This window comes from Ambystoma mexicanum, chromosome 14, assembly GCF_040938575.1.
Source record: "Ambystoma mexicanum isolate Mex_15411 chromosome 14, UKY_AmexF1_1, whole genome shotgun sequence".
In the NCBI taxonomy this organism is placed as follows: Eukaryota; Metazoa; Chordata; class Amphibia; order Caudata; family Ambystomatidae; genus Ambystoma; species Ambystoma mexicanum.
Genome location: NC_090940.1, coordinates 569036396 through 569064152, shown reverse-complemented (window position 1 = coordinate 569064152; position 27757 = coordinate 569036396). Strand labels below are relative to the sequence as shown.

Here is a 27757-nt window from a genome sequence, read left to right as displayed (position 1 = left end):
TAGATCAGTACCTGTTGAAGTGCCCATAACCAGACAGCCCTTGGCTGCACGGTACCCAGTCAGACAACCGTACCAGCCATTGGTACGAAATGGCGAGTATTTACAGACTGTCCATGAGGAAACCCCGAAGGCCTTAATGGAGGGCCAATGGAATTAAACCAAGGGCCTAGGCAGCCCTGAGAACAAACAGAATTGGCTACTGAAAGCGAGCCTGCCAGTACCAGTAAATGCTAGACTAGATGTAGTGGACAAAGAGAAGAGACAATGTTAACACGTAAGCAAATTTTGTGATGAGACAAAATGGAAGCAACCACTCTTGAATGTGTAAATAAGCTTGAAACACAAAATGCTAAGAAACCGATACTTCCTGCAATGCTTAGTAGAAGAATAGAGCGGCAAGCTCAACCAAAGATCTACCTCGATATAAGCACAATGTACACGTGCGACTCGATTTTGTGAAAGCAGAATTGTACCCAGAGGGCCTAACAGGCCGAGTTTCGAAACCTAGCAGAAACCAGAGAAGGAGCAGGATCGAAACTTAGCAAAGAGAGGCTCATGCCGGGGAAATCGAGGTCAACCAAAGAAGGGGAGGTGAGTATGAGCTCACGAGACTCCAACTTCAGAGCATGCCAGCCCGCCCGTGAAGGTCAAGATAAGAGGCCCATGCAGGTGGCCAAGCGAAAACAGAATTAAATACACGAAAAGATGGAAAACTAAAGCAAATTCATAGTGAACTAACACGTGACCAGCCAGGCGCGAAGATGTACCACCGCCTGATGTCATCCAGAACCCGAGGATGCCATAACTTTTCCTGATAAGAGAATACAGATCCGAGGCCATACCCAGCCAACTAATTGACACATATCCCTAAAACACTGATTGATGAAGGCCTATCTGGATTGTCTTACGAGTGCCACTGTCATTTCAGGCCAGCTGCAGCAATGGCGGAAAGGGGACGGCACAGCACTAACCGCATCTAATTGCTTTATTTCCACATACAGATATAACACCTATACTTAAGTTGCCTTTCCTAACCAATTATGCTACATGATGATTTTTGTAGAAGTAGACGTCAATATTGACGAAGTTTGCTCATGAAAGAGACTGTTGTACTGAAGTTTGGGGAAGTCGGGGTGAGGCAGGTGTTCATGATGCAGCTGATTTACATAAGCTGATGTATGTATCATTAAACAGACTCCCCTTTGCCAATTTACTGAGTCCTGATCATTGAACAGTGCTGGAGTATGTGAATCCTGCACTCTGTCCTCACATGGTGCAGATATCTTGTATTACTAGTTTTTGAGGGCGAGTACTGACCAATGGGCCCGTCAGTAATTTCCTCTCCTCGTCAACAGACTGACCCTGAGTGAGTTGGAGGTAGAGGAGCGAAGAGCTCGAGAGGGGAGGTATTTGCGGAGGGATAGCTGAAGGTATTTTGGACCCAGGCCCCAGAAAGCCTTGTGGACAATGCAGAGGGTTTTGAATTTAATCCTTGCATCCACTGGGAGCAAGAGATTTCAGAGCTGGAGAGATACGATCCCAGGGCTTGAGGCCAAGGACAAGTCTCGCAGTTGAGATGAAATAGATCCAGTCAGAATGGGAGGCCAAAGTAAAGGACAGAGGAAATGGTCCGCAGGTAGAAAGGGGTTGGAGAACCAGAGAAGCAGCTGCTGCAGTAGACAGCCAGTTGGGCCAGTGGGAAAGGCAAGCAAGAGAATACTGAGAGAGCGGAAAGGTGCAAGAGCAGGAATAATGTAGGGACTCCAGGAGGAAGGAACGAGTGGGAGCCTGGGAAGCAGGAATAAATAACATGAAGCGGAACATGGGAAGTAAAGGTAACTGCGTCTTTCTCGGAAAGTAGGGACTCCTAGGTTTACCTTAGCCTGCATCTAATATAGACAGATTGAATCCAGTGTGAGAGAGAACAGCGCCATCTGGAGGGAAGACTAGAATGGCAGCACATACTTTCCTTCCGGGAAGAATTTGGTGCCCATTTTGTTAGAATACTGGCAAGAATAGACAGTCCTGCACTTCGATTTGTCCCACAACTTCCAGTATCTCTATGTTCCTGACAGGTGGACTCTTTTAGTTCTCAGACATTCTGATAGACTCCTTGGTTTAGATGGGTTTTCTTTTCTTTACTTTTATAAAGGTATGATATATGGCAATTATAAGGCACCTGTACACAAGTGTATCTAGGTGCGACAAGACAAGGAGGGGGAAACAAAAGGGAGGACAAAACAGCGATCTTACTAGGCCTTGTGTCATTCAGATTGTGTAAGTGCAGTGAAGGGGGTGAAGATCTGAGGGTGGGGGAAGGATGGAAAAGTGCGGGACAAAGGAGAAACAAGAGTGCAGCCAACAGGTGGCAAGTGCAGGTAATAAGTGCAGCCAATGGGTGGCGGGTAAGTGCAAGAGAGGGGACTGTAGGGTTACAGATACAGACCACAAGTGCAGGGGAGCCAATAGGCAGTGCAGGATTGCAGCTGGACTGGCCGCGACCCAGGCCTGAAAATTCAGACGGTGGCCAGGTGACCAGTGCATGTATCAAGCAGGTAATCGGCAATGGAGAGAAACGGAGAAGGTAGAAGCAAAGAGAAAGGTCTTGAGTTGCTTCCGGAACGGGAGATGGTTCTGCTCAAGTTTCAGAGAGGCGGCGAGGCTGTTCCAGAGAAAGGCCCAGCCAAAGAAAGAGATCTGCGCTCAACTCTTTGCTTGGAAAAGCGACTGGCCCTCAGAGTTGGAGGTGCGAAGAGCTCGAGAAGGCAGATATGTAAGAAGAGAGAGTTGGAGGTAGTGTGGTCCTAGGCTCCAGAAAGCCCTGTGGACAATGCAAAGGGTGTTGAACTTGATCCTTTGCCGCCACTGGGAGCCACTGAATGGATTTCAGAGCTGGAAAGATACGATCCGTGGGTTTGAGGCCAATGACATGTCTTGCAGTCCTGTTCTGGATGAGTTGTAGAGGATGGAGAGTAGAGGCAGGAAGAATTAGAAAGAGGCCGTTGCAGTAGTCTAGCCTAGAGAGGACCAGAGCTCTGGAGACAGAGCTTCTGAGGAAAAATGAGGAAGGGAAGAATACCTCAGAGGAGGTGCAGATAGTAGTTTGACTTAATAGAGACATCAGTGATGTGAGGAGAAAGAGTGTGGAGTCGAAGAGGTTTTAGCCTCACAAGTAGGAACAGGAAGAGGGCCCAGGGCGAGAGGAAAGGAGGGAGCTGTTTTTTCCGATGAGGAGGATCTCACTCTTACTGGCATTTAGGCGGAGCTCATTGGCTGCACACCACTCCTGAATTGCAGAAAGACAGTCAGGAATGGGAGGAGCAGAGGCGGCTGAGGGGGAGCCTGAAGGAGAGCTGAGTGTCATCGGCATAACACTGAAAGTTGGATCAGAGGGCGGCTATGCGGTGGGCAAGAGGTGCAATATATTGGTTGAACAGGCAGGGAGAAAAGAGAAAGGAGAGGGAGGAGGGAGAGGGAGATCCGCCCACTCGGAGAGGAAGGAGGTTACCTGGCCAGGTGGCCGGTAGATTAGTGACCGCAGAGAGAGCACCTTCAGACCAGGCATTCAAAGGAGTAGTCGTCCTGCATAGGAATGATATAGGCAAGGATACACCCCCACCGAGACGATTGGTTTTGGGCGCGCAGAGGATCTTGTAGCCACCGGGGAGGAGAGTGTCAAAACTCATGACAGATCTGGCCTTGAACCACCTCTCGATGAGACCGAGAACATCCAGGTCGAGTTCTTCAAGGAGACGGCCGATGTCAGAGGAGTGTTCGACAGCTGAGCAAGAGTTTAGAGTGGCAATGTATAGCAGGTTGCCATCTTTTAAAGACTTCTGGGGGTAGGGGGGTGGTAAATATCTGGGGTACACCCTGAGGAAGTGTAGAAAGAGCCTGAGGGTGGTCAAAGGAGGAAAGGGCAAGGTAGTCAAGGAGGAGGAGAAGGAGGATGCCAAAGAGGTGGTGGAAAAGGAGGCACAGGGCGGCCAGAGAAGCAGTACAGGTTGCCAAAGAGGTGGCAGAGGTTGTAGCAGGCAGAGGAGCCAGAGAAGGGAAAGAAGGGACAGCAGGAGAAGAAAGGAAGTTGATAAGGCGTGGAAAGCGTCTATAAAAAAGGAGGAGGTTGGCCTGAGGGTCTTGGACCAAGACAGTGCCATTTAGATAAACATTAATGATGGTCTTGGAGGAGTGGAAGGGGGGCCAGGAGGACCTCCCACCGGGTGCCGCCATTAATGGGTGAAGAGGAAAAAGGAGAGGGCACAGGGAACTCCAAGTTAAAGAGCAACCAATCGAGGACACCTAGAGGAAACAGTGACAAACAGGAATGCAGGCAATACGTTGTTAACGGCAATCAGGAGAGCAGACGAACAGAGGAGGAGACCTAGAGGAAGAAAGCACAGCAAAACAGAGGGAAGTATGATGTAAAAAACAATCCGGATACCAGGGCAATGAAAACGGAGCAGTCGACAAAAGAAACCTAGAAGAAGGAAGAGCACAGCAAAATACAGAGCAATGCACAAAGGAAGGGAAGGGAAGGGACGGGGCAGGGGGAAGGTGAGTATAAGGTCCCACACAAGAGAGCAAGGATGCACAGCTGGTCTAGGATTGCAAGGGAGGGCATGCAATCAAGGACAACAAGGTCACCTGCGATCAAGGGATGTGCAGGAAACCACGCAGCCCAGGTGGCGAGTGAGCGCACACAATCGGGAATAGCGAGGGAGCCACGTGATCGAGGAATGCGTGGGCATGCATGCAACAGGGGCGAGTGAGCCAAATGAACTCAAAGAAAACGAGAGAACCGTGCGATCAGGGTGCACAGGGAGGCACGCAGCCAAGGAGGCGAGTGAGCGCATGTGATCAGGGAAAGCGAGGGTACCACGTGATCCAGGGATGCGCGGCAGCGCACGCAGCCTAGGGAGGGAGTGGGCACACGCAATGAAGGAAAACGAGGGAACCTTACGATCAGGGATGCGTCGGAGAAAACATTGGAGGGGGTGAGCGCACGTAATCGTGGCTAGCAAGGGAGCCACATGATCGAGGAATGCATGGGGTGGGGATGCAACCAAGGGGCAAACGAGCCACGCAAATTCAAGGAAAATAAGGGAACAATGCCATCACAGCGTGCGTGGGTGGGCATGCAGCCTAGTGAGCGAGCACAGCGATCAAGGGTAGCGAGGAACCGCTCTATTAAGGAATGTGTGGGAGGGCACGCAGTCAGGAATGAAGGTGAGCGTGGGAACGCACCAGGCCAAGGGGGGAAGGAGGGAAGGGGGGATGGAAGCACGAGTGGGCTGGGGGCGAGGGCAGAGGGACCAGACCAGGGAGAGTTGGGGGGAACGCAGGTCAGGGGGCGAGAGGGCACCGGGTCAGAGGGCTACATGGAGTGAAAGCAAGCTAATTCTCCCCACAACTCTTACCTGGCGGCCGTAGAAAGGAAGGTGAGGTCGTCTGCACACACTGTCCACGCCGCAACCACATTGCCGCCAAACGCCTGTGTCACTCAACACTGCGGTCGTGCCCTAGGAGGGCTTTGTCGTGGAGGGTCCGAACCTCGGATTATAGGCCGGAAGCGTGAATGTAGCAAACGGGCTACGTGTCGTCGGGCAGAGTCTCCTGCGTCACTATTTGCCAATCACCATACCCCCATTGTATCAGACTAGTACTTCTGCACCCTTACAGCACCTTTTCTTTCACATATGAATGAATTGTTCCACTCCATGGTGTAGTAAGGTGGCTGGACTTGCACGCCAGCTTCTTCTCAGCACCTGAAGCTGTGCATCTCCATCAGCTCCACCCTCAAACAGCTGCTTTGAATTTCTCAGACTTCTCTCTTCCCCAAGGTCTCCTCCTCTCCATTTTATGGCATGGGAATTTCCCAGCAGCGCCTCAAAGCCCTCTTTCTCTGTTCTGCTCGTACTCTACTGCTCCAGTGTTTCTCTTCGTCTCTGTACCACATAAGTATAGATTTCCAGGTTTACTCATGACAGTAACAAATATCGGCTTGTTCATGTTTTCTTCTTGTAGGTGTTATTACTGATGGGATATAGTTGGTTTCGTTTGGGAGTTGCTCATCGCAACAGCAGTCCTTCTCCCCAAGTGTGGGGTTGGGGGTGGGGGGATCTCTCCCGGTGAGGTTCTACTGGCCTCTACTCCTAGGGATGGTATTACATAGCAGGCTCGCCTCCCAAGCCTCACAGGGAAAGGCTCCCCCTGGGGAGAAGCGACAGAATCCTGTAATTCGTCACAGCATCTGAGCCATGATCACTTGGGTCCAACAAAATGGATGGGACCTCACACCATGGTAAACCAATTTTTTTTTTTTTTTTAAGTAGGTCTTCCTTTGGGGCTATGAGTGCAAAGAAAAAAAAATAAATCACAAGTTTTCAAAGCTTTGTGAAATATATATATTTTTTTTAAAAGAATCGTTCGTCAGTCTCTTGTCCTAGAGGTGAAAGACATCCCTGCATCTACATCGACTTTAAGCCACTGGAGAATATTTTGGGCCCTGCACCAGGTTTCCTGATGCCGGTGGTACAGTGTGGCTGTCTGGTAGCTGCTGTTGCATATCCGATTACATGGGTGTGCAGTTAATGGTCCAGTGGTGCAGGTCAGGATAGCCTGGGGTTTCGCCAAACCCCAGGTGTGTTTGAGGAAAGGTCTTTGCTTTTTCGTTGAATTTCTATCATTAGGCCTCTCGCTCCACTCATATCACTTTGGTCGTCCAGTTCTTCTGCCTGTGTCAGGTTGCACAGGATTGAGTAGCAGGGAGTCTTCTGAGAGAAGAGGCGTTCTGAAGGATTGTAACGCAGCTATACCTGCTGGATCAGGGGTGCGAAGTGCTGGTTTCCCTGTGATCTTGGGGAAGCTGGAATCTGGTGATCCCAGCAGCTTAGTCGTTAGTTTAATTTTGGAAAGATGCTGCGGCATAGCTCCCACAAGGTCCTCTTTGCTATGGTATCCTCTTTTCAATGCTTCAGCACATGTACCATCAATTGTCAAGGCTCTGGTACAGATTTGCCTATCTTATAAGAATATTCCCTTCACATTTTTGCTGCCCTTCTAATTATTCAAACCTTCTTGCCAAACTGGATGGAGATCCAGCCTTGATTCTCGTATATCCTCTATCGGAGTTCTACCTGCTCAGGATGATTCCTCTGCAAAATGAACCACACATGCAGACGTTTGGTCAGATCTAAAGCTCCTTCTGTGGCTTTCAGAGGCATGTGCATTTTGAAAGACGTGTTAAGGCACCTCTGCATGTGTTATGTGATGGTTATTGTTCAGATTCTAGCTGTAGACCTCTTGCATAGATCAGACTTGTGCGCACAATGTTTATCTGAATTGTTTCTTATTGGTTAAGGTTTAAGATTCTGCCATCCACCCAGGATTAGCATGTTTTTTAATTTCACATGGGTACAGATGAAAGAAGGGAGGGTGTAGGAGTAATATTGAAGTTGCTCTCTGTAGTAACTACTGTACTTCTAATCCATTGTTTCCATTACTCCATACGGCTATCTTTGCATCCCATAATAAGTGCCTGATCATTGCACTCGTAGAAGGACTGGGCAAAGAGCACGCCAAGGTACATGCTGTGACGGAGGGCATGCCAGAACATGCGCCCTATAAAGTCGTGCATTTTATTGTACTATATCCTAATGTGAAGCCAGCCATACAATAGAGGACAACCTTGAGGACAGGGACAGCAAATCTTTTGAAAGCTAAATCTTTAAACTCCTTGTAGGACTCAAAGGCAATCATACGTGCTGTGAATGAGTATGACTTGATCAGCTGTAGGTAAAGAAGAGGAAGCAAATGGTTCAACTTGGAATCCTGCATATGGTTGATTTTTCATTCTCTGTTCCAACATGTACATATTAAAAGGGTGAGATTGTAACATTTGTGTAATTTTTTGTGATGGCATTTTGTTTTAGATTTTGATGTTTAAGAGTCGAATCTCAAAATAAATTATTAAATGAGTACAGAGGCACTGTTAACAAGAAGAAAGGAATTTTCACTATTTACTTTAATTTTTCACTATTAAAGATCACTGATCTTTATATTTTCTATTTGGAATGATTTCAGTGGTACACGTTTTTACCTTTTGTTATCTCAATGTGCATTAATTGTTGTGTACTAGTTGGGCTGCTGGCAAATGTAAGCAAAGCTACTTTCATATGATGTGTTTTGGAAGTATTTACTACACCTGTGTTTTGGATCCGGAATAGCTTGAATTAAAAATGTTATTTAAGTGATTATCATAGGTTTTGCTGATTGAAAAAAAAAACATAGTTTTGGTTGCTTTACCCTTTCTGTGTTTCTTACACAATTCTGTTGGCGTTGCTGCAGAAGAGGCGAATATCGTTGGAGAGAATGAGACCTTCCCACGTGCCCTGCTTCATTGGAATAGAGCTGCTTCCCAAGGTAAGCCTCAATCGTGCGTCGCATTGACTGCTTCCTGCAATTTTGTAAAACTGATGCACCCGGACTTTATCAGACAAGCAAAACATAATTGATGTTACCTTTTTGTGCACTTGTGTAGAACACATGTAGACCAATTGCACCCTGATCCAGATCCCTAGAGCAGTAGTGTTGAACCACAGTGCACTAGTTTTCTTACCTTAAACACTAGTGTAGCCAGAGTGCTGACTTCAGAGGAGATTAGCTTGGTCCTAGCGATCCACTCCTGTACTCCTTCCATTCTTGTACCTTCGTTAACCTGTGCTTTGCAGCTTCAACACCTGTGTTTTTCTCAAAAAGGAGCACTTGTCTGGAGAAGACCTTTTGACCCAGCCTCTCAATATCGCATATTTTTAGATGGAGTAGAGTTGCTTGTGTCCACCTAACTTTCAGAATGGCAAATCTCTTTTCCGGCTTTAGAATCTTTTGCAAGGTGAACTTCTTGAAATGTATTCAAGAGTTTGTGTATTGATGCAATTAGTGGAAAAGCGTACAGCAAATTAACTGACTCCTCAAAAGGAAGTTGGAAGAGCCGTTACCAAAGAACCAAGACCTCTAGTAGTAATATATGGAGACGGGCTTATAGATGCAAAGTCTTAGATGAGTCCACCAACTTAGAAATATTATTTCTCCATCATGGTATCTTCATTAATTCTATAAAACTCTGAATAACTCTGGCTGAGTGTGGGGTCTCAGAACACTTGTTTTAAAATAAATCTAAATCCTATGAAATCAAATCATATATTTCTCCAAAAGCTAGTTTTCCTGACTTTCACTAGCCTGGTGAATCTGCATTCTATTCCAGTAGTTAGTTTAGTTGTACTCTTAAGAATGTGCCTACTCCCAGCATTTAAAGCACGTTTGGCAAAAAAAAGCCAGATGATGTGGGTACACTTCATCAAACGACAATACGAAAAAAGGTTGTATTTCTTTTGATGATCCAGTGTTACTCATACCTTTTTATTTCTTAAGTATTCAGCACTGTTTGGACAAGGGAAGGGCCGAATGGTACATTCTATGTGGTGGATTTGTCAGGTGAGGCCGTATGAGTGGTGTTTGGTCGCTGGGATTCAGTATTTATTTCTATTTTATTGACACTTATACAGTGCCTTCGCAAAGGCACATTACATAAAAACAGCAGACGGTACAAATTATATGGTCATGTGAAGAGGGGTAGATCAAGAGGAGGAGAAGAGAAGTAGAAGAATGTGCCTTAAGGTGAGACTCAAAGATATGAAAAGGGGAGCCCAGATATCGGAGGGTGAAGGCCATTCCAGAGTTTCAGGTGGTTTAGGGGATTAAATGAGGTGAAGATGCTGAGAGTGAAGAACCCGAGCAGGAATCTAGAAAGAGATAAGGGCATAGAGGTAACAGGTAAGGCCATGATAACATTTGAAAACAGTCAAGATGTAGTGAAAATGGGGGTGGGAATCAAAAGGTAGAAGAGGGATAGAGACAAGCGAGTTCTTAAGAGCGGAACGAGGGGTAGTTGAAAGAGAAGGCAGATGACAGAGTTGAAAATGGAGCGGATGGGGGGGGCAAGATAAGAAGCAGGAAGGCCGAATAACAAAGGCGAAAAATAATCGGCATGGGAAAATAAGAGTTCTCCAGCATGGGGTCTGGCATGGATTCACATGCTCATGAATATTCCCCGTCGTCAGGCTGGGAATCCTCGGTAAAGAAAAAACCAGTATCAGTTTCGTTTCTGATCTGTCTTTCGTAGTAATAACCAATCACTGGTCTCTGCGTCATACTGACCACAGCCAATGACTGCCCTCTACCTAAGCACCGCCTCTGGCAGCCATCTTCAGATTTTTACCGCACGTTCATGTGTTGGGATCCTCGTGCTATTGCTCTCGAGCGTTAGTGCTATTTTTTCGCGCTTTTCACAAAAAACTTCGATTCTTTCGGTCAAAAGAGCCTCAAGCTCCACCGATCCTACATCCGATCAACGGGGACCCGTGTCGGATTCATCTGTGCCCCTCAAGGGTGAAGATTTCGTCGAGCTACACTTCGGAGGACTCCAGAAGCTTCTCAGGCCCGGTCTCGGAGATGGCCCAGGAGAAGGGAAGCTCGACGCCCGGAAAGCTGTTCAGGGTCTGCCCTGGATGCCAGCTGCAGAACGTCTTCAAGGAGGACGAACACTCTTTCTGCCTTTACTGCCTTCATGAGGACAAGACGCACGTGGAGAAGGACTGTGCGTTTTGCGGCAACATGTCGGAACGGACCATGAAGGACCGCCATCAACGTCTCGCCAACTGGCTGGAGGGTAAGAGCCCGTCTGGCGAGAAGAAGAAGAAATCCGAGCGGTCTTCTAAGACCTTTGAGGGCGCCCCGGCGACGGGGGCCCAACATAAGGCCAAGCACCGCGAGTCCGCTGGCACCGGGAGCGCCGAACGGTCGGGCTCTACGGGCGCCAGGCAGGGCGCACCCTCCCCGGCACCATCAACCACGAGCCAACGCTCTGGGTCGGGTAAGAGGAAGGCCGAGCACCCGGCGAAGCTCCTGGAGAGGCCCCGGTCGAGCTCTAAGGCAGAGGAGGAGCGTGGCAGTGCCCCCTCCCTCAAGGATAAGGCGGTGAGCGCACCTAAGGTGGTGAAGGCCTTGATCCATCCGACCAAGCCCTCTATCGAAACGGTCGCGGCGGCCCTGGCTCAGCCTGTGGTGGCTGCACCAGTGGTGGCGACCTCAGGGCCCAGAATCTCCCTGCCTCCTCGGAGGGAGTCTTCCTTTGTGCCCATCGATAGGACCCCCGTGAAACCCTCCGTGGGGAAGAAGAAGGGGGGGCAGGGCGTCGTCGTAGAGTCGGCCTCAACCTCAGAAGAGGAGCTGATCGAGGTCTTAAGCCACGGCCTAGGCGTGGAAGAAGGCCAGCCCGTCGGAATGGACCCCGACGCAGGTGACGATGACGACATCGTCGAGGATACCGACGGGGCCCCTGCTCGCCCGTCGGATTCCCCTCTGCCAGCGCCGCAAGACAACTCGGCGGCCATTTTGTTGGCCATACAGTCCTTATGCTCCGAGATAAGGACGAGGCTACCGTTACCGACGGAGGAACCTCTCCCGTCGGGGGATCCAGAACCGGGACCTTCTGGTGTTTCCCCTACCAAGAAAAGAAGGATCCATCCACCACCTCCTTTTCAACCGTCGCGCCCCTTCCAGCCCTCCTCCCCGTCCACCCGAGGGGATGATACGGGGACTGACACGGCAGCGACGGGTACGGACGACGAGGATTTTCCGTCGTCGCCTCCCACCAGGGCCTCTCCGCCCGACGAGATCGGATCTTTCCACTCCATGATCTCCAGGGCTTCCGAGCTTTTCCAACTCTGCCCTGAGGAGAAGAAAAAGGAAGGCTTCCTTTATCAGCGGCGCGAGGCCAAGAGGAAGACGGTCCTCGCAGTGCCTCTGTTGGACGACATTTGGGATGAGGGCCTTTCCCTCCTCAAGAACCCTTCCACGACGCCAGCTAGAAGAGACCGGTACGAGAAAAAGTACCGGGTCCCGGACACGGCCCCCCTATGCCTCTGGGCGCAGCCTACCCCGGACTCCGTCGTCTCCGCGGCAGCCAGGAAGAAAGCGGGGGGGGGTGCGGCCTCCACATCGACTTCCCCGCCGGACGGCGAGGGAAAGAAATTGGATACTATGGGACGTAGAGTCATCTCGTCGGCAGCGACGACGATTAAAGCGGCCAACGCCTTGGCTATCATGGCCCGCTACGACAGGGAGCTCTGGTACAAGATAGCTCCCCTGCTGGATTTTCTGCCGGACGACAAGAGGGCGGAGGCCCTTGAGATCCTGCAGGAAGGTGAGGTGGCCTCGGACCACGCCATCACCGTGGCGACGGACATCGCCGACACTGGGTTCCGCCAGCTGGGCAACGGCGTTTGCCTTCGACGTCGTGGATGGCTCAAAGCTACGGACTTCCGGCAGGACGTCCAGACCAGAGTCCTGGACATGCCCTTCGACGGGAACAACCTGTTTGGGAAGACAGTGGACGATTCCCTTCAGGCCATCAAGGCGGATACTGAGATGGCCCGGGCCCTTGGAGTCCTGCAACGACGGACGCCCTTTCGGAGCGGCGGAGGCAAGGGCGCCTCCAAAGGTTCCGGCGGCGGTTTCGCTTCCTACCGTCAAGCGGCCCGCTCGTCGTCGCAAGAGGCCTACAGAGGACGAGGCAAGTCTAGCGGACCCCGCCGTCGTCGCCAAGGAGGTCAAGGTGGCAAGGCCGCGTCCAAGCAGGATTGAACCGGCCGTGGGGTCGGGCCCCCACCGAAGCACCCCGGTGGGAGGCCGGCTGGCGGGCTTCGTCAGCGTGTGGGAGTCCATCTCCACCGACCGTTGGGTGCTGGACGCCCTGGCCCGGGGCCACGCGCTCGAGTTTCAAAGAAGGTGCCCGCGCGTCCCCCCCGTGGCCAGGAAAGAACTTCACGTCCCTCAACTTCTCCTGGAGGTAAAGGCGATGCTCAGAAAGGGCGCCATCGAACTCGTCCCAAAGAGGCTTCGGGGCTCCGGAGTCTACTCGAGATACTTCCTCGTGAAGAAGAAGACGGGAGGATGGCGCCCCATCCTAGACCTGCGACGTCTGAACAAGTTCATCAAGGCGCAGAAGTTCCGGATGGTCACCCTCCAGCACGTCCTGGGTCAGCTGGAGGAAGGAGACTTCCTATCGTCGTTGGATTTGGAGGATGCCTACTTCCACATTCCCATCCTAAAGGGGCACCGCAAATTCCTCAGATTCGTGGTCCAAGGGCGTCATTACCAGTTCAAAGCCCTTCCCTTCGGACTACGGTCGGCACCCAGGGTATTCACCAAGTGCCTCGCACCGGTGGCGGCGCAGCTGCGCCGCGAGGGGATTCACGTCTACCCCTACCTGGACGACTGGCTCATCCGCGCCAAGACGAGGGAGCTCGCCGTGGTCCACACGGCAAGGACCGTCCAACTCCTCACGGACCTGGGATTCTCCGTGAACTACGCCAAATCCCACCTGGTGCCCGCGCAAGTCGCACTGTTTCTGGGAGCGAGGCTCGACACAGTGTCCCTTCTGGCCTCCCCGTCGGAGGAGAGGACCAGGACCATCTTGGGCAAGGTGCAACGGATGTTGGTGGCCGACGCGGCCAAAGTGAGGTCCATCAAGTCCCTCCTCGGGATGATGTCTTCCTGCATCTACCTCATTCCCATGTGCAGGCTCCGGATGCGCCCGTTGCAAGAATTCCTGGATGCGCGCTGGATCCAGACGACGGGCAGCTTCGAGGAAAGGATCAAGCTCGACGAGAGTTTCCGACGAGCGATACGGTGGTGGGGCACCCGCGCGCATCTGACGGCGGGCATGGACTTCCAGACCCCAGCCCACCAGGAGACTGTGACCACGGATGCCTCCCTGGAAGGGTGGGGAGCGCACACCGAAAATCTGCACGCAAGGGGACTCTGGCTCCCGACGGAGAAGTCCCTGCATATCAACGTCCTGGAGCTCCGTGCAGTGTTTTGGGCCCTCAGGTCCTTCCTTCCGTCCCTCAAGGGCAAGGTGGTGAGGATCTTCACCGACAACACCACCACCATGTTTTACATCAGGAAACAGGGCGGAACCAGGTCCCCAGCGCTGTCCAAGGAGGCGCAGGACCTGTGGCATTGGGCCGTCGCCCAAGGGATTTTTCTGGTGCCGTTTCATCTGGCAGGGATAAAAAACACCATCGCCGACTCACTCAGCAGGGAGCTGCGCTCGTGCCACGAGTGGGAACTACGGCAGGATCTGGTGGATCGCCTCTTCCGACGGTGGGGCACACCCCAGATCGACCTGTTCGCGACGGCGACGAACACCAAGTGCCGGAGGTTCGCCAGCAGGTTTCCCCAGACGAGGAGCATGGGCGATGCTTTCTCGTTCCCCTGGGAGGGCCTGTTCCTCTACGCGTTCCCTCCCTTGCCTCTGCTAATCCGGCTCGTCAACCAGCTCAAGAGGTCACGGTGCAGGATGATCCTCGTCGCACCTGCGTGGCCGAGGCAGATATGGTTCCCGGACCTTCTGGACTTGTCAGCGTCCCCGCCGATCAAGCTGCCGGCGGACGCGGATCTACTCTCCAGGGAAGGAGGCGCCATCCTCCACCACGACCCGAAGTCGCTGAACTTGCAGGCCTGGCTCCTGCAGCGCTAGAGTTTGGAGGATACGACATACCGGCCGATTGCAGAGAGGTTCTTGCAAAGGCGAGGGCGTCCTCGACTCTTAAATGCTACGGACACAAATGGAAGAGGTTCTCTGTCTGGTGCCACGCACAGAAGATTAACCCTCTACGGATTACGGCTCCCCAAGTACTGCCGTACCTGCTGACGCTGGCCAAAGCTGGTCTGGCACACGCGTCCATCAAGATTCATCTTGCTGCGATCTCCCGATACACCAGAACCACGGGGCGGACGTCCTTGTGGTCTCATCGTCTGGTGAAAGAGTTCATGAAGGGACTGTTCAGATCGTTCCCGCCGGTGAAGGCTCCGGCCCCGGCGTGGGAGCTCAACGTGGTGCTGACCAAGCTCATGGGACCTCCGTTCGAGCCTCTGCACTCGGCCCCGTTGAAGTTTCTATCGTGGAAAACAGCTTTTCTTGTGGCCATCACCTCCGCACGACGAGTGGGAGAGATCCAGGCCCTTTCCTGCAAGGCCCCGTACTTGACTTTCCACGACACGAGGGTAGTGCTCAGGACGCACCCCTCCTTCATGCCCAAGGTACCGTCGGACTTCCATCTCAACGAACCCTTGGTGTTACCTGTGTTCTTCCCGTCGCCTTCGTCGCCGGCTGAGAGGACTTTGCACTCGCTGGATGTAGCTAGAGCGCTGAAGTTCTACGTGGACCGCACGAAGGGTTTTCGGAAGACGTCACAACTCTTTGTGAACTTTGGACCTGTCAATCAGGGGAAGGCTCTCTCGAAGGCTTCCATCTCCAGATGGCTCTCCGGCTGTATCATGTGCTGTCACCGGTTGGCAAACCGACCGCTGCCTGGCCGTCCGAGAGCCCATTCCACCAGAGCGATCGCAGCTACCACGGCGTTCCTATCTGGTGTGCCCCTGCTGGACATATGCAGGGCTGCTACGTGGAGGTCGACGCACACCTTCACGAAATTCTACTGCGTCGACCGGGATTCCAGGGAGGAGTCCAGGGTCGGCCAAGCAGTGCTGCGCAACCTGTTCGCCTGAGGTGAGCCTGGTGAGGAGGTAAGATGCTTAATGTTGAGTTGATGTGATGCTTAATGTTGAGCCTTTGCCACCTCCCGTGGTTGTGCATGTGTGTACTGCTATGTATTCTTTATTCATGAGCATGTGAATCCATGCCAGACCCCATGCTGGAGAAGGAACAAGTTACTTACCTGTAACTGTTGTTCTCCAGCATGGGTCTGGCATGGATTCACATGCGAACCCTCCCGCCTACCCCTCTGCGGCTCTTCACTTGGTCATACTGCCACTTCACGTGCTTCCAAATCTGAAGATGGCTGCCAGAGGCGGTGCTTAGGTAGAGGGCAGTCATTGGCTGTGGTCAGTATGACGCAGAGACCAGTGATTGGTTATTACTACGAAAGACAGATCAGAAACGAAACTGATACTGGTTTTTTCTTTACCGAGGATTCCCAGCCTGACGACGGGGAATATTCATGAGCATGTGAATCCATGCCAGACCCATGCTGGAGAACAACAGTTACAGGTAAGTAACTTGTTCCTTTTCGCTGCATGGATCTTATGTAAATTGAAAAGGTGAAAACTGCAGGTTTTAGCAGTAGAGAAGATATGATGAGAGAAATTAAGCTCAGAGTCAAAGATCACACCAAGGTTGCACACAGTAAGAGATGACGAAATACAGCCTTGGGAAGAAGATGCCCAGGAGGGAGTGAATATTTTCAGGTTTGGATGGGTTGAGGGAAGATAGCGAGAGGACATCAAGAATTGGATTGCAAAGGGGCAAGAAGATATGCAGGTGTGAATGGAATCGGAGAAGGAATAATAGAAAAGAAAGATATGGAAATAGTCTGTCTAGAAATGGCAAGAGTGATTAAAAGTCGGAATAAGTGAGGCGAGATGGATGGTATGGATAAAAAGTAGAAGAGGACCTAGGCAGAGCCCTGAGGGATTCAATAAAGTAATAGAAGGTGGGAGGAGGTGTTATCCAACCAGGAAACAGTATAACTCTGAGAGGAAAGATGTGGACTCGAACCAGTTAAGCGCTGACCCAGAAAACACAAGGTTGAGGGATCAGTGAATGAGGAGTCTGTGTATGCACATAGTTCCCAATCTTTTACTTGGTGTACCTGTGGCTGTGATTGATACCTTATACTAGTTCCTTCCTTTCCTGAAGAATGATACCTTGTTGATCTTTTACATTTACATGCAGGAGTTTAGATTAACTTGAAGAAAAGCCCTGCACACTACTGATGGTGTGTCTTTCTAAACACCACACTGGCAGTATTCAGAGAAAAGCGAACTGTGGCCAAGTGTTTGCACCGAATTCAGACCATCTACCCTGGGGAATTTGTCTTAATGCTAACAATGACCTGATCATCTTCCAATGGGTAATTGGGCAGCAGGGCACCTGTACTCTTTTTGTCCTTAGAACCATGGGTCTGGGACAAAGGAACTTTGCTACCCCAGGGAAAAACTGGGGAAAGAGGTTGCCATGTTAGATCACGGTTACTTGGTTGCTGATGGCCAGCACAACTTGTTGTGATGCTGTGGAGGAAGCAGTCACTACAGAGGCTGTCATGAGAGGAGCAGAAGTTTGCTTAGGTATGCACAGTGTCAAAAAAGATGCAGGCTTTTGTGTGATTGGAAAGCAGTTTGAAGAGTGTTGACTTTAAGGTGATAGGGTGCAAATGCAGTTCGTGTACTCTTCATGCTGGGCGTCGTTTCCTATGGAGCAACATTCTTCTGCTCTGTTTTTTATCCTGTCCTGACTTTTTGAAGGAACTTGAATTTAACTCCTTTGCTATGGGGAAACTGATCAGTCCTTCAGACAATCAGTACTCAGAAACATTGTTTCCCTTTTCGAATTCTTGTATTTTTACATTGCACACAGCATCTTACAACACATTCCAATGGGGATACTTTTGTATCCTGTATCTTTTTACACATGGGGTATTTGGTTACTATTATATGTGCCTAAAGACAAGCTGGTAGCAGCAGTTACATTTTTCCTGTTTTTCATTATTTTTGGTGTGCCCATTTGAGTTTATCGCATATGGCTATTAAACATGGCTAGTGGCCATAAAATGGCTGTGCCTCCAGCTTTTTTGTTTGTTCTTTGGTCATGTTGTAGTTTGGCCTTCTTCTTGCCCTCTAACACCAGGAAAGTCCTTATAAGTTAATTCACATGCCTAGGAAAGTTTCTGCTTTCGTGGGCCAGTGAGCCTTAGTGGGTGTGTGTGGCCCAGGAAGGGGGCTGGGACTGTCTAGTCCTAGTCCAGCTTGAATTTTGGATAAGAGGACTCCTGCAGACATTGTTCTGAACTACATTCGAGCCAAGAATCCTTTGAAGAAGAGCAGGCCATTGATGACCCGAAGACAACTCTTGCAGTGGGCCAGCATCCTCTCCAGTGTCCTGGCCGATCTGCCTCATCTCCAAAGTACCTCTGCGATGCTTCACCCCTTGTACTAGTGGGAGCAACTAGCCTCTATGACTTATGAATTATACAGTCCCTGAATGCCTCCAGAAGTGTCCCTGGACTGCCTGATGGACTGACCGGCTCCCTCATGCGCTGCCTCGCCAGAAGCGTCACCGTTCGAATCGGGAAACTTGGTGGTCCAGAGCTTGAGCCACAAGTCACCTTCCCCCTGAATTTCAGCTTCCCATCTCTAATGGAACCTTTCCTGGAGCAGCTTCTGTGACCACCCCTGAAAGACGCCAGTCGTCACCTGCAAGTAGTCATCCTCGCTGGAACTCGCCTTCCTCGATCCTATGAAGTTTCCTGAAGAGGTCTGCATCATTGGAATCCGCATTTCTTCATAGACACAGTTTGGACCTTGCAGTTAAACCGACCTGAGGTTTCCTCGAACCTGCAGCGCCTGGGTACCTCTCAGTGGGACAAAGGGCAGAAGATTGAGCCCCCAGTGGCCCCACCGTGATCCCTGAGAAAATTGGAGTAAGGTGATAAAGTATACCTGTGACTTTAAGCCACTCTACCCGCTGACTCCGTCCTCCATAGGATAACATTGGAAACAAGTCCCTTGTTCTCCTATCTCCAAGTTACCCACTTTTGGTCGTCGAACCTGGGTCAGTTATCCTGCCCCTGGATTAGCCTTGTGTCAGGAAGAAAGGAGAGAACTGACCTATTTTACTCTGATTGGCCTTAGTCATTGTTATTAGCCAATCTGGTGCACCGGGAGGCGGCAACCTGCACCAGCAACAAAGGCCCCGGTCTGCTCCCTGTCCGGTACCAGAATGCTACTAGGGGTTTTTCTGCACCCCAGCACCTGAACTTCCCTGATACAACCTTCTTGATCTTGCCACTCTCAACTCTCGCTCTGCTGTCAAACACTCCTCTGACATCTGGCACCTCCTGGAAGAACTTGACCTTGATGTCCTCGGTCTTACCGAGCCATGGTTCACGGCCAGCTCTGTCACAAGCTTTTACACTCTCCTCCCTGATGGCTACAGAAACCTCTTCGCACCCAGATTCACCCGGTCCGTAGGGGGTGTTGCCCTGATCTTTCCTGAGTGGATTCCTGCCTCTTATCATTTCCACACAGACTTGCTCCTCTTTCGAATGCCTTGTCTGCGGGCTTTCTTTCTCCAAGCCACTCCCTGACAGTGGCCACTCTCTAACAGCCTCCTGGCCCGATCACCTCTTTTCTCTCTGAGTGGGCGGACCTCTCCTCCTACCTCCTGGCCTCTACCACTCAACCTCCTTGGTGACCTCAATATCCATCTAGACTCTCTTTGTTCCTCCTCTGTACTCTTCTGTGATCTCTGTGATTCCCTCTCCCTCTATCCTCCCCTCTGGCCCGACTCACTCTGCAGGGCACACAGTTGATGTCTTAATCGCCACTCTGACCTCCCCCTCTCTATCCCTCTGACCACTCTTCTCTCCTGGACCGATCACTACCTCCTCTCCTCCCATCTCTCACTCACTTGCCACCAGGCTAAGTAAGCCAACCTCACCACTGCCACTTACCCTCTCGAATATCCGGCCTATGAAGCGTGCGTCAGTTGAGGCTTTCTCTACCACCTTCTCTCCCACTCCCCCCCCTCCTCCTCTATATCCCCCCCCCTCCTCCCCCGTACCCCCCCTCCCCTGGCACCCCACCTCTGGCTGCCTCACATCCTGACACAGCCCTGTTTATGCTCTACTCTTCCATTTCCAATACTGTTGATAATCTTGCCCCTGTCATGAGGATCTGTTTGAAGCCCAAAGGCAAGTACAATTCTTGTTTTAGTTTAGTTTAGTTTATTATTTGTAGAGCGCACCTAACCCTGGGGTATCTGGGAGCTTGAAAATAGGTAATTATTTACAAGTACATGCACATATAGACAATTGGCAAAAGGCGTGTTGACATTGATTACAAATTGGTCAACACACCAACATGGTATGACTCTGACCTAGCTACACTTAAACGTAAGTGTAGGGTGGCTGAGAGGAAATGGAGGGCTTTTTCTTCATCCTCTGACAAACTGGCCTGTTGCCTGCTCCAAAGGCAATACCGACTCTGTCCGTACTAAGAAGAGAGCTCACATCCAAGCCTGTGTCTCTGCAGCATCTAATAACTCGGTCGAACTCTTTAAAATCTGCAAGGAGCTGACCAGCCCTGCTGCAGTCTCTACCTCTCCTGCCACCTCCCAGGCCCTTTGCCTTGCCCTTGCCTCATATTTCATCTAAAAAACCCATGACATCCTGTCCACTCTTTCGTCCCCTTCCCCTCTTCCCCCCCCCCTCCCTCCCTCTCCTTCTGTGAACTCCAGCCCTCCTACACCCACCCACCCCCCAAATCCCTTTTTCTCGTCTTTTCCTCTTTTCTCTCCTGATGAGGTCGCTAGACCAGTCCGATCTATGAAAGTCTCGTCAAAACAGGTTCCTCCCTGTTCTTCCAAAACAATCAAGCACCACATTGACACCCTTGCTACTGCCCTGGCTGATTTCTGCAACCACTCCTTTGCCTCAGGAGCCTTCCCTTCCCCTCTGAAGCACTTGCTTGTGTACCCTCTTCTTAAGAAACCCACAGCTGACCCTTCTTGCCCTGCCAGCTATCGCCCATTCTCCAGCATGGGGTCTGGCATGGATTCACATGCTCATGAATATTCCCCGTCGTCAGGCTGGGAATCCTCGGTAAAGAAAAATCAGTATCAGTTTCGTTTCTGATCTGTCTTTCGTAGTAGTAACAAATCACTGATCTCTGCGTCATACTGACCTCAGCCAATGACTGCCATCTCCCTAAGCCCCGCCTTTGGCAACCATCTTCAGATTTTTACCGCACGTTCAAGTGTTGAGAGTCCTCGTGCTTAGCTCTCGAGCTTTTGCTGCATGTTTCGCACTTTTTCAGGTGAATTTTCAAATTTTTTCGGTTAATCGAGCCTCAAGCTCCCCCGTTTCTACTCCCGTTAACGGGATTTTCCTACGCCCCTCAAGGGTGAAGATTTCGTCGAATCAACCTCCTTGGAGGATTTCAGAAGATTTGCGGCCTACTTCGAGATGGCCCAGGACGCGAGTTCGTCACCCGGACCCAAGCTGTTTCGCAGCTGCCCTGGATGAGGGCTGCAGAATGTGTTTAAGGAGGACGAACATTCGCAATGCCTCTACTGTCTTCATGGGGACAAGACTCATGTAGAGAAGGACTGCCAGTTCTGCAAGAACTTGTCGGAGCGGACCATGAGGGACCGTCGATCCCGTCTCGCCAGCTGGTTGGAGAAGGGCTCAACGGGTGAGAAGAAGAAAGGGTCAGAGCGGGCTTCTAAGTCCTGTGCGAGCGCCCCGGTGACGGGGGCCCAAAACCAGGCCAAGCGCTGCGAGTCCGCTGGCTCCGGGAGCGCCGAAAGGTCGGGCTCTTCGGTCGCCAGGCAGGGCACACCTTCCCCGGCGCAGTCAACCACGAGCCAGCGCTCCGGTTCGGGGAAGAGGAAGTCCGAGACCCGGGGTAAGCTTCAGGAGAAGCCCCGTCCGATCTCGGGAGAGGGGGAGCGAGGCGTCGCCCCTCCCCCTAAGAAGGCCCAGGACGCACCTAAGGTGGTGAAGGCCCCTACCAAGCAGGCAAAGGCCTCTATCGAGGCGATCGCGGCGACTCTGGCCAAGCAGGCAGAGACCCCGCCAGCGGAGACTGCCTCCGGGACTAGAGTTCCCCTGCCGCCAAGGATGGAATCCTCTTTTCAGCCCATCTTCATGGCCCCCGGGATGGAAAAAGTGGGGGGGGGCTGGGGCACGGTAGCTTCCTCGAGCTCGGAGTCAGCCTCGGAGGGGGAACTGACAGAGGTCGCGAGGAATCTCGAAGTCCAATTCGAGAAGGTTCGGTCCCGCAAGGAAGATCCTCGGGAGATAACCGAGGAAGATGGCGAGGAAGAGCAGCCTTCCCTTCCGGCGCAGCCGGAACCTAGGCCTCAGGATAGCTCGGCGGCCATTTTGTTTGCGATCCAGTCCTTATGCTCTGAGATAAGGACGAGATTACCACGGCCCAGGCCGGAGGACCCGCAACCTGGCCCGTCGGGAAGTCCTCAGAACAAACGGCGGAGGACCCAACCCTCTCCTCCGCTCGCCCCCGTAAGGCCTGCAGTTCCCTCCTCATCCTCCCACGAGTCGGCAGATGACGGTGCAGTGGGCTCGACGACGGGTTCTGAGGGCGACGACGACGGAACGGGTCTCCCGTCGCACGGGCATCTCCGCCCGACCAGATTGGCTCATTCCACGCCATGATCGCCAGGGCGTCCGAATTGTTCCAGCTCTGCCCGGAGGAGCAGAAAAAGGAAGGTTTCCTCTATCAGCGCCGGGAGGCCAAGAGGAAGACTGTCATCGCGGTGCCTCTAATCGATGACATCTGGGAGGAGGGCCTGTCGGTACTCAAGAATCCCTCCACGGCACCAGCCAAACGGGACCGGTACGAGAAGAAGTACCGGGTCCCCGAGACCGCTCCCCTTTGCCTCAGGGCCCAGCCAACGCCAGACTCAGTCGTCTCGGCGGCGGCGAAGAAGAAATCGGCGGGGTCAGGAGCCTCAATGTCGAATTCCCCTCCAGACGGCGAGGGAAAGAAGTTGGACGCCATGGGGCGACGGGTCATTTCGGCGGCGGCGACGACGATCAATGCGGCCAACGCCCTGGCGATCGTGGCCCGTTACGACAGGGAACTCTGGTTTAAGCTGGCCCCCATATTGGACTTCCTACCGGACGACAAGAGGTCCGAGGCCCTGGAAATACTTCAAGAAGGCGAGGTGGCGTCGGACCACGCCATAACGGTGGCAACCGATATTGCCGATACCGGGTTCCGCCAGCTGGGCAACGGAGTTTGCCTACGACGACGGGGTTGGCTCCGGGCGACCGACTTCTGTCAGGACGTCCAGACCAGGGTGTTGGACATGCCGTTCGACGGCAGCAACTTGTTCGGGAAGGCGGTGGACGAATCCCTCCAAGCCATAAAGACGGACACGGAGACGGCCCGCGCCCAGGAGCCCTTCAGCAACAACGGCCCTTTCGGAGCTCTTGAGGCAGACAGGGGGCCTCCAAGGGATCCAGCGGTGACTCGTCCTCCTACTGCCAGGCGGCACGCTCCTTGTCTCAGGAGGCCTACAGGGATCGCGGCAAGCAGGGAGCGCCTCGCCGCTGTTGGCAAGGTGGCCAGGGCGGTAAGGCCACCACCTCCAAGCAGGACTGAACCGGCCGTGGCCTCGGGGCCCCCACCGAAGCACCCCGGTGGGAGGCCGGCTGACGAAGTTCGTCGGCGTGTGGAAGTCCATCTCCACCGATCGTTGGGTGCTAGATACCCTGGCAAGAGGACACTCTATCGAATTCCTGAAGAAGTGCCCTCCCGTTCCACCTGTGGCCAGGAAGGAAAATCACGTCCCGCAACTGCTGTTGGAAGTACGGGCGATGCTCAGGAAAGGCGCCATCGAGCCCGTCCCGAAGAGGCTCCGGGGCTCCGGGGTGTACTCGAGGTACTTCCTCGTCAGGAAGAAGACGGGCAGCTGGCGCCCCATCCTGGACCTTCGTCGTTTGAACAAATACATCAGGTCACAAAAGTTCAGGATGGTCACCCTCCAGCACGGGCTGGGACAGCTGGAGGAAGGCGACTTTCTATCGTCGCTGGACCTGGAGGATGCATACTTCCACGTTCCCATCCTCAAAAGTCACCGAAAGTTCCTCAGGTTCGTCGTCCAGGGACGCCACTACCAATTCAGAGCACTGCAGTTCGGATTGAAATCGGCCCCCATGGTCTTTACCAAATGCCTAGCACCTGTGGCGGCGCGGCTGCGCCTGCAGGGGATTCACGTCTACCCCTACCAAGACGACTGGCTCATCCGCTCAAGGATGAGGGAACTCGCCGTCGAACACACTGCGAGGACCGTCCGGCTACTCACAGACCTGGGATTCGCCATAAATTACCCAAAGTCTCACCTGGTGCCGTCGCAGGTGGCCCTTTTTCTGGGAGCGAAGCTCGACACAGTGAGGCGCCTGGCGGCACCGTCGGAAGAACGGACGAAGACCATTCTGGGTAAAGTGCAGCGCCTGCTAGCCACGGACGTGGCCAGGGTGAGGTCCATCAAGTCCCTCCTGGGGATGATGTCCTCTTGCATCTACCTGGTGCGCCTATGCAGACTACGGATGCGCCCTCTTCAAGAATTTCTCGACGCCCGTTGGATGCAGGCGACGGGCACCTTCGAAGACAGGGTCCCCCTCAACGAGGTGTTCCGGCGGGCGATTCAGTGGTGGGGCGTTTGAGCGCACCTCACGGCGGGCAAGGACTTTCAGACGCCGGCGTACCAGGAGACGGTGATGACGGACGCTTCCCTGGAAGGTTGGGGCGCCCACACCGGAGATCTCCACGCAAGAGGCCTCTGGCTCCTGCCCATCAACATCCTGGAACTCCGAGCCGTGTTCTGGGCTCTCAAATCGTTCCTCCCGTCGCTCAAGGGCAAGGTGGTGCGGATCTTCACGGACAACACCACGACTATGTTTTACATACGGAAGCAGGGAGGCACCAGATCCCCAGCCCTATCCAAGGAGGCACAGGATCTGTGGCACTGGGCGGTCGCCCAGGGGATGTTCCTGATTCCCTTCCACCTGGCAGGAGAAAGAAACGCCATTGCTGACTCGCTCTGCAGGGAGCTGCGCACGTGTCACGAGTGGGAGCTGCGCCAGGATCAGGTGGATCAACTCTTCCGATGATGGGGCAAACCCCAAATCGACCTGTTCGCAACAGCGACAAACTCTAAGTGCCAGAGGTTCGCCAGCAGGTTTCCCCAGCCGAGAAGCATGGGCGATGCGTTCTCGTTCCCCTGGGACGGCCTATACCTGTATGTGTTCCCTCAGTTGCCGTTGCTGCTGCGACTCATCAACCAGCTCAAGAGGTCCCGGTGCAGGATGATCCTCATCGCACCGGCATGGCCGAGGCAGATCTGGTTCCTGGACCTTCTGGACTTGTCAAAGTCCCCATCCATCAAGCTGTCGGCAGACGCGGATCTTCTCTCCAGAGAAGGAGGCGCCATCTTCCACCACGACCCGGCGTCGCTGAACCTGCAGGCTTGGCTCCTGCAGCGCTAGAGTTTGGAGGGTACGATATACCGGCCGACTGCAGAGAGGTTCTTGCAAAGGCCAGGGCGTCCTCGACTCTCAAATGCTATGGTCACAAGTGGAAGAGGTTCTCTATCTGGTGCCGAGCACAGAAGATCAACCCCCTACGGATTACGGCCCCTCAAGTGCTGCCGTACCTGCTATCGCTGGCAAAGGCTGGGCTAGCCCATGCCTCCATTAAGATTCATCTGGCGGCGATCTCCAGATATACCAGAACCAGAGGACTTGCGTCCCTGTGGTCCCATCGACTGGTAAGAGTTTATGAAAGGACTGCTCCGGTCGTTTCCGCCGGTGAAGGCCCCGGCCCGGCGTGGGAACTTAACATGGTGCTGACCAGGCTCATGGGGCCCCCATTCAAGCCGATGCACTCCGCACCGATGAGGTTTGTGTCGTGGAAGACTGCATTCCTGGTGACCATTACCTCCGCACGACGAGTGGGAGAGATCCAGGCCCTATCCTGCAAAGCACCGTACTTGACTTTCCATGCCTCGAGGATGGTGCTTAGGACGCACCCCTCCTTTATGCCCATGGTGCCGTCGGACTTCCATCTTAACGAGCCCCTGGTGTTACCTGTTTTCTTCCCGTCTCCTCCGTCGCCGGCCGAGAGGACTTTGCACTCGCTGGATGTGGCTAGAGCGCTGAAGTTCTACGTGGACCGCACGAAGAGTTTTCGGAGGACATCACAGCTGTTTGTGAACTTTGGACCTGTGAATCAAGGGAAGGCTCTCTCGAAGTCTTCTATTTCCAGATGGCTCTCCGGCTGCATCATGCACTGCCACCGGTTGGCAAACCGACCGCTGCCAGGCCGTCCGGGAGCCCATTCGACCAGAGCGATTGCTGCTACTACGGCGTTCCTATCTGGTGTGCCCCTGCTGGACATCTGCAGGGCTGCTACGTGGAGGTCGACGCACACCTTCCCGAGATTCTACTGCGTCGATCGGGATTCTAGGGAGGAGTCCAGGGTCGGCCAAGCAGTGCTGCGCAACCTGTTCGCTTAAGGTGAGCCTGGTGAGGAGGTAAGAATTGCTTAATGTTGAGTTTGATGTAATGCTTAATGTTGTGCCTTTGCCACCTCCTGTGGTTGTGCATGTGTGTACTGCTATGTATTTATTCATGAGCATGTGAATCCATGCCAGACCCCATGCTGGAGAAGGAACAAGTTACTTACCTGTAACTGTTCTCCAGCATGGGTCTGGCATGGATTCACATGCGAACCCTCCCGCCTACCCCTCTGCGGCTCTTCACTTGGTCATACTGCCACTTCACGTGCTACCAAATCTGAAGATGGCTGCCAGAGGTGGGGCTTAGGTAGAGGGCAGTCATTGGCTGTGGTCAGTATAACGCAGAGATCAGTGATTGGTTACTACTACGAAAGACAGATCAGAAACGAAACTGATACTGATTTTTTCTTTACCGAGGATTACCAGCCTGATGACGGAGAATATTCATGAGCATGTGAATCCATGCCAGACCCATGCTGGAGAACAGTTACAGGTAAGTAACTTGTTCCTTATGTATCTATTATGTGTCCATTTATGTTTTATTTATTTTTGTTCCTTTTTGCCCAGCACTTTCCACCTCCCCCCCATGAACTTTCCCATTTCCCCCCTCCCATGCACTTGCGTGTTCTCAATGTCACTGGGCCTGGTAAGATTGTTGTTTGTTCTCCCTTGTTCCCCTCCCTTGCCTCGTCGCACTCTGAAGCGCTTGTGTACGAGAGCGATACAAATAAAATATCAATATCAGTTTTATGATAAATAGTTGACTTTTAAATAATTTGAAACTAAGCACCACCACAAGCCCATTGTATCCTTGGAGAGAACGCATACCTCTGAGAAGCAGTTTTTTTTTTTTTAGCACTGGGCTTGTCAAGAAAGGGCTATTGTACTTGTGCCTAGTTTCCATCATTTTACTGCATCTGCATTACTTAACTGTTTTCCCTGGTTAAGCTACTAGATATAAATTAAGTGAACCCATTCCGGATTATATATTTTTGTATTGTAGAGTGTTGTGTGTTAATACTGCCTGCCAATTTAATTTTTCAGTGTGTTCTGTAGGCCTAACTAAAATATCTGTAGTTTCATAAATTACCTGACTGTCTGAATTATTATGTGCCACTCTGTGTGGAATCATTGAGGGCACGTGACCACGCTCAGTCTCCTGTGACTAAGCTTTGACTGCTCTCCGTACTACCTTTATTGGGTTTTGGCTAAACACTGTGCTCCCTGTTCACCATATCTAGGGTGGTCTCCTAAAATCTGTCCACCAGATTCTAGAAATCCATCTTAACACTGGGTGTGGTCCTCGATGAGCTATTCTAAATTGGCAGGAGACACTACCACCTGTTGCTGCTTTCACAGCCAGCTTCCAATGCTGCTTGAACACTGTCGTTCTGATAATTCTTTTAATTTCTTGGACTTTTAAGTGATCTACTATTCTTGCTGCCCTTTTCACATAGTAAAAAGAGCATCTGTAGGTGTCTTTAGTGTATGCTATCCTATTTTTATCCCACTGTGTTTTCCTATGAGCACCCCTTTCAGAATGTGTTCACCTTCTTCCCTTTTCATTCC

General features: G+C 52.2%; 1 protein-coding gene across 3 annotated transcripts in view; it reads left to right on the top strand.

Annotated features, from left to right (window-relative positions):
• SEL1L (SEL1L adaptor subunit of SYVN1 ubiquitin ligase) overlaps positions 1-27757 on the top strand; it is a 524285-nt gene that overhangs the window by 347842 nt on the left and 148686 nt on the right. The window contains exon 18 of one of the 3 annotated variants that reach the window (XM_069637930.1): positions 8347-8421. In XM_069637930.1, coding sequence (XP_069494031.1) covers positions 8347-8421 — 75 coding nt within the window. Of the gene's footprint in view, positions 1-8331; positions 8422-27757 lie in introns of all 3 variants that reach the window. The other 2 variants (XM_069637928.1, XM_069637929.1) reach the window with 2 other exon arrangements.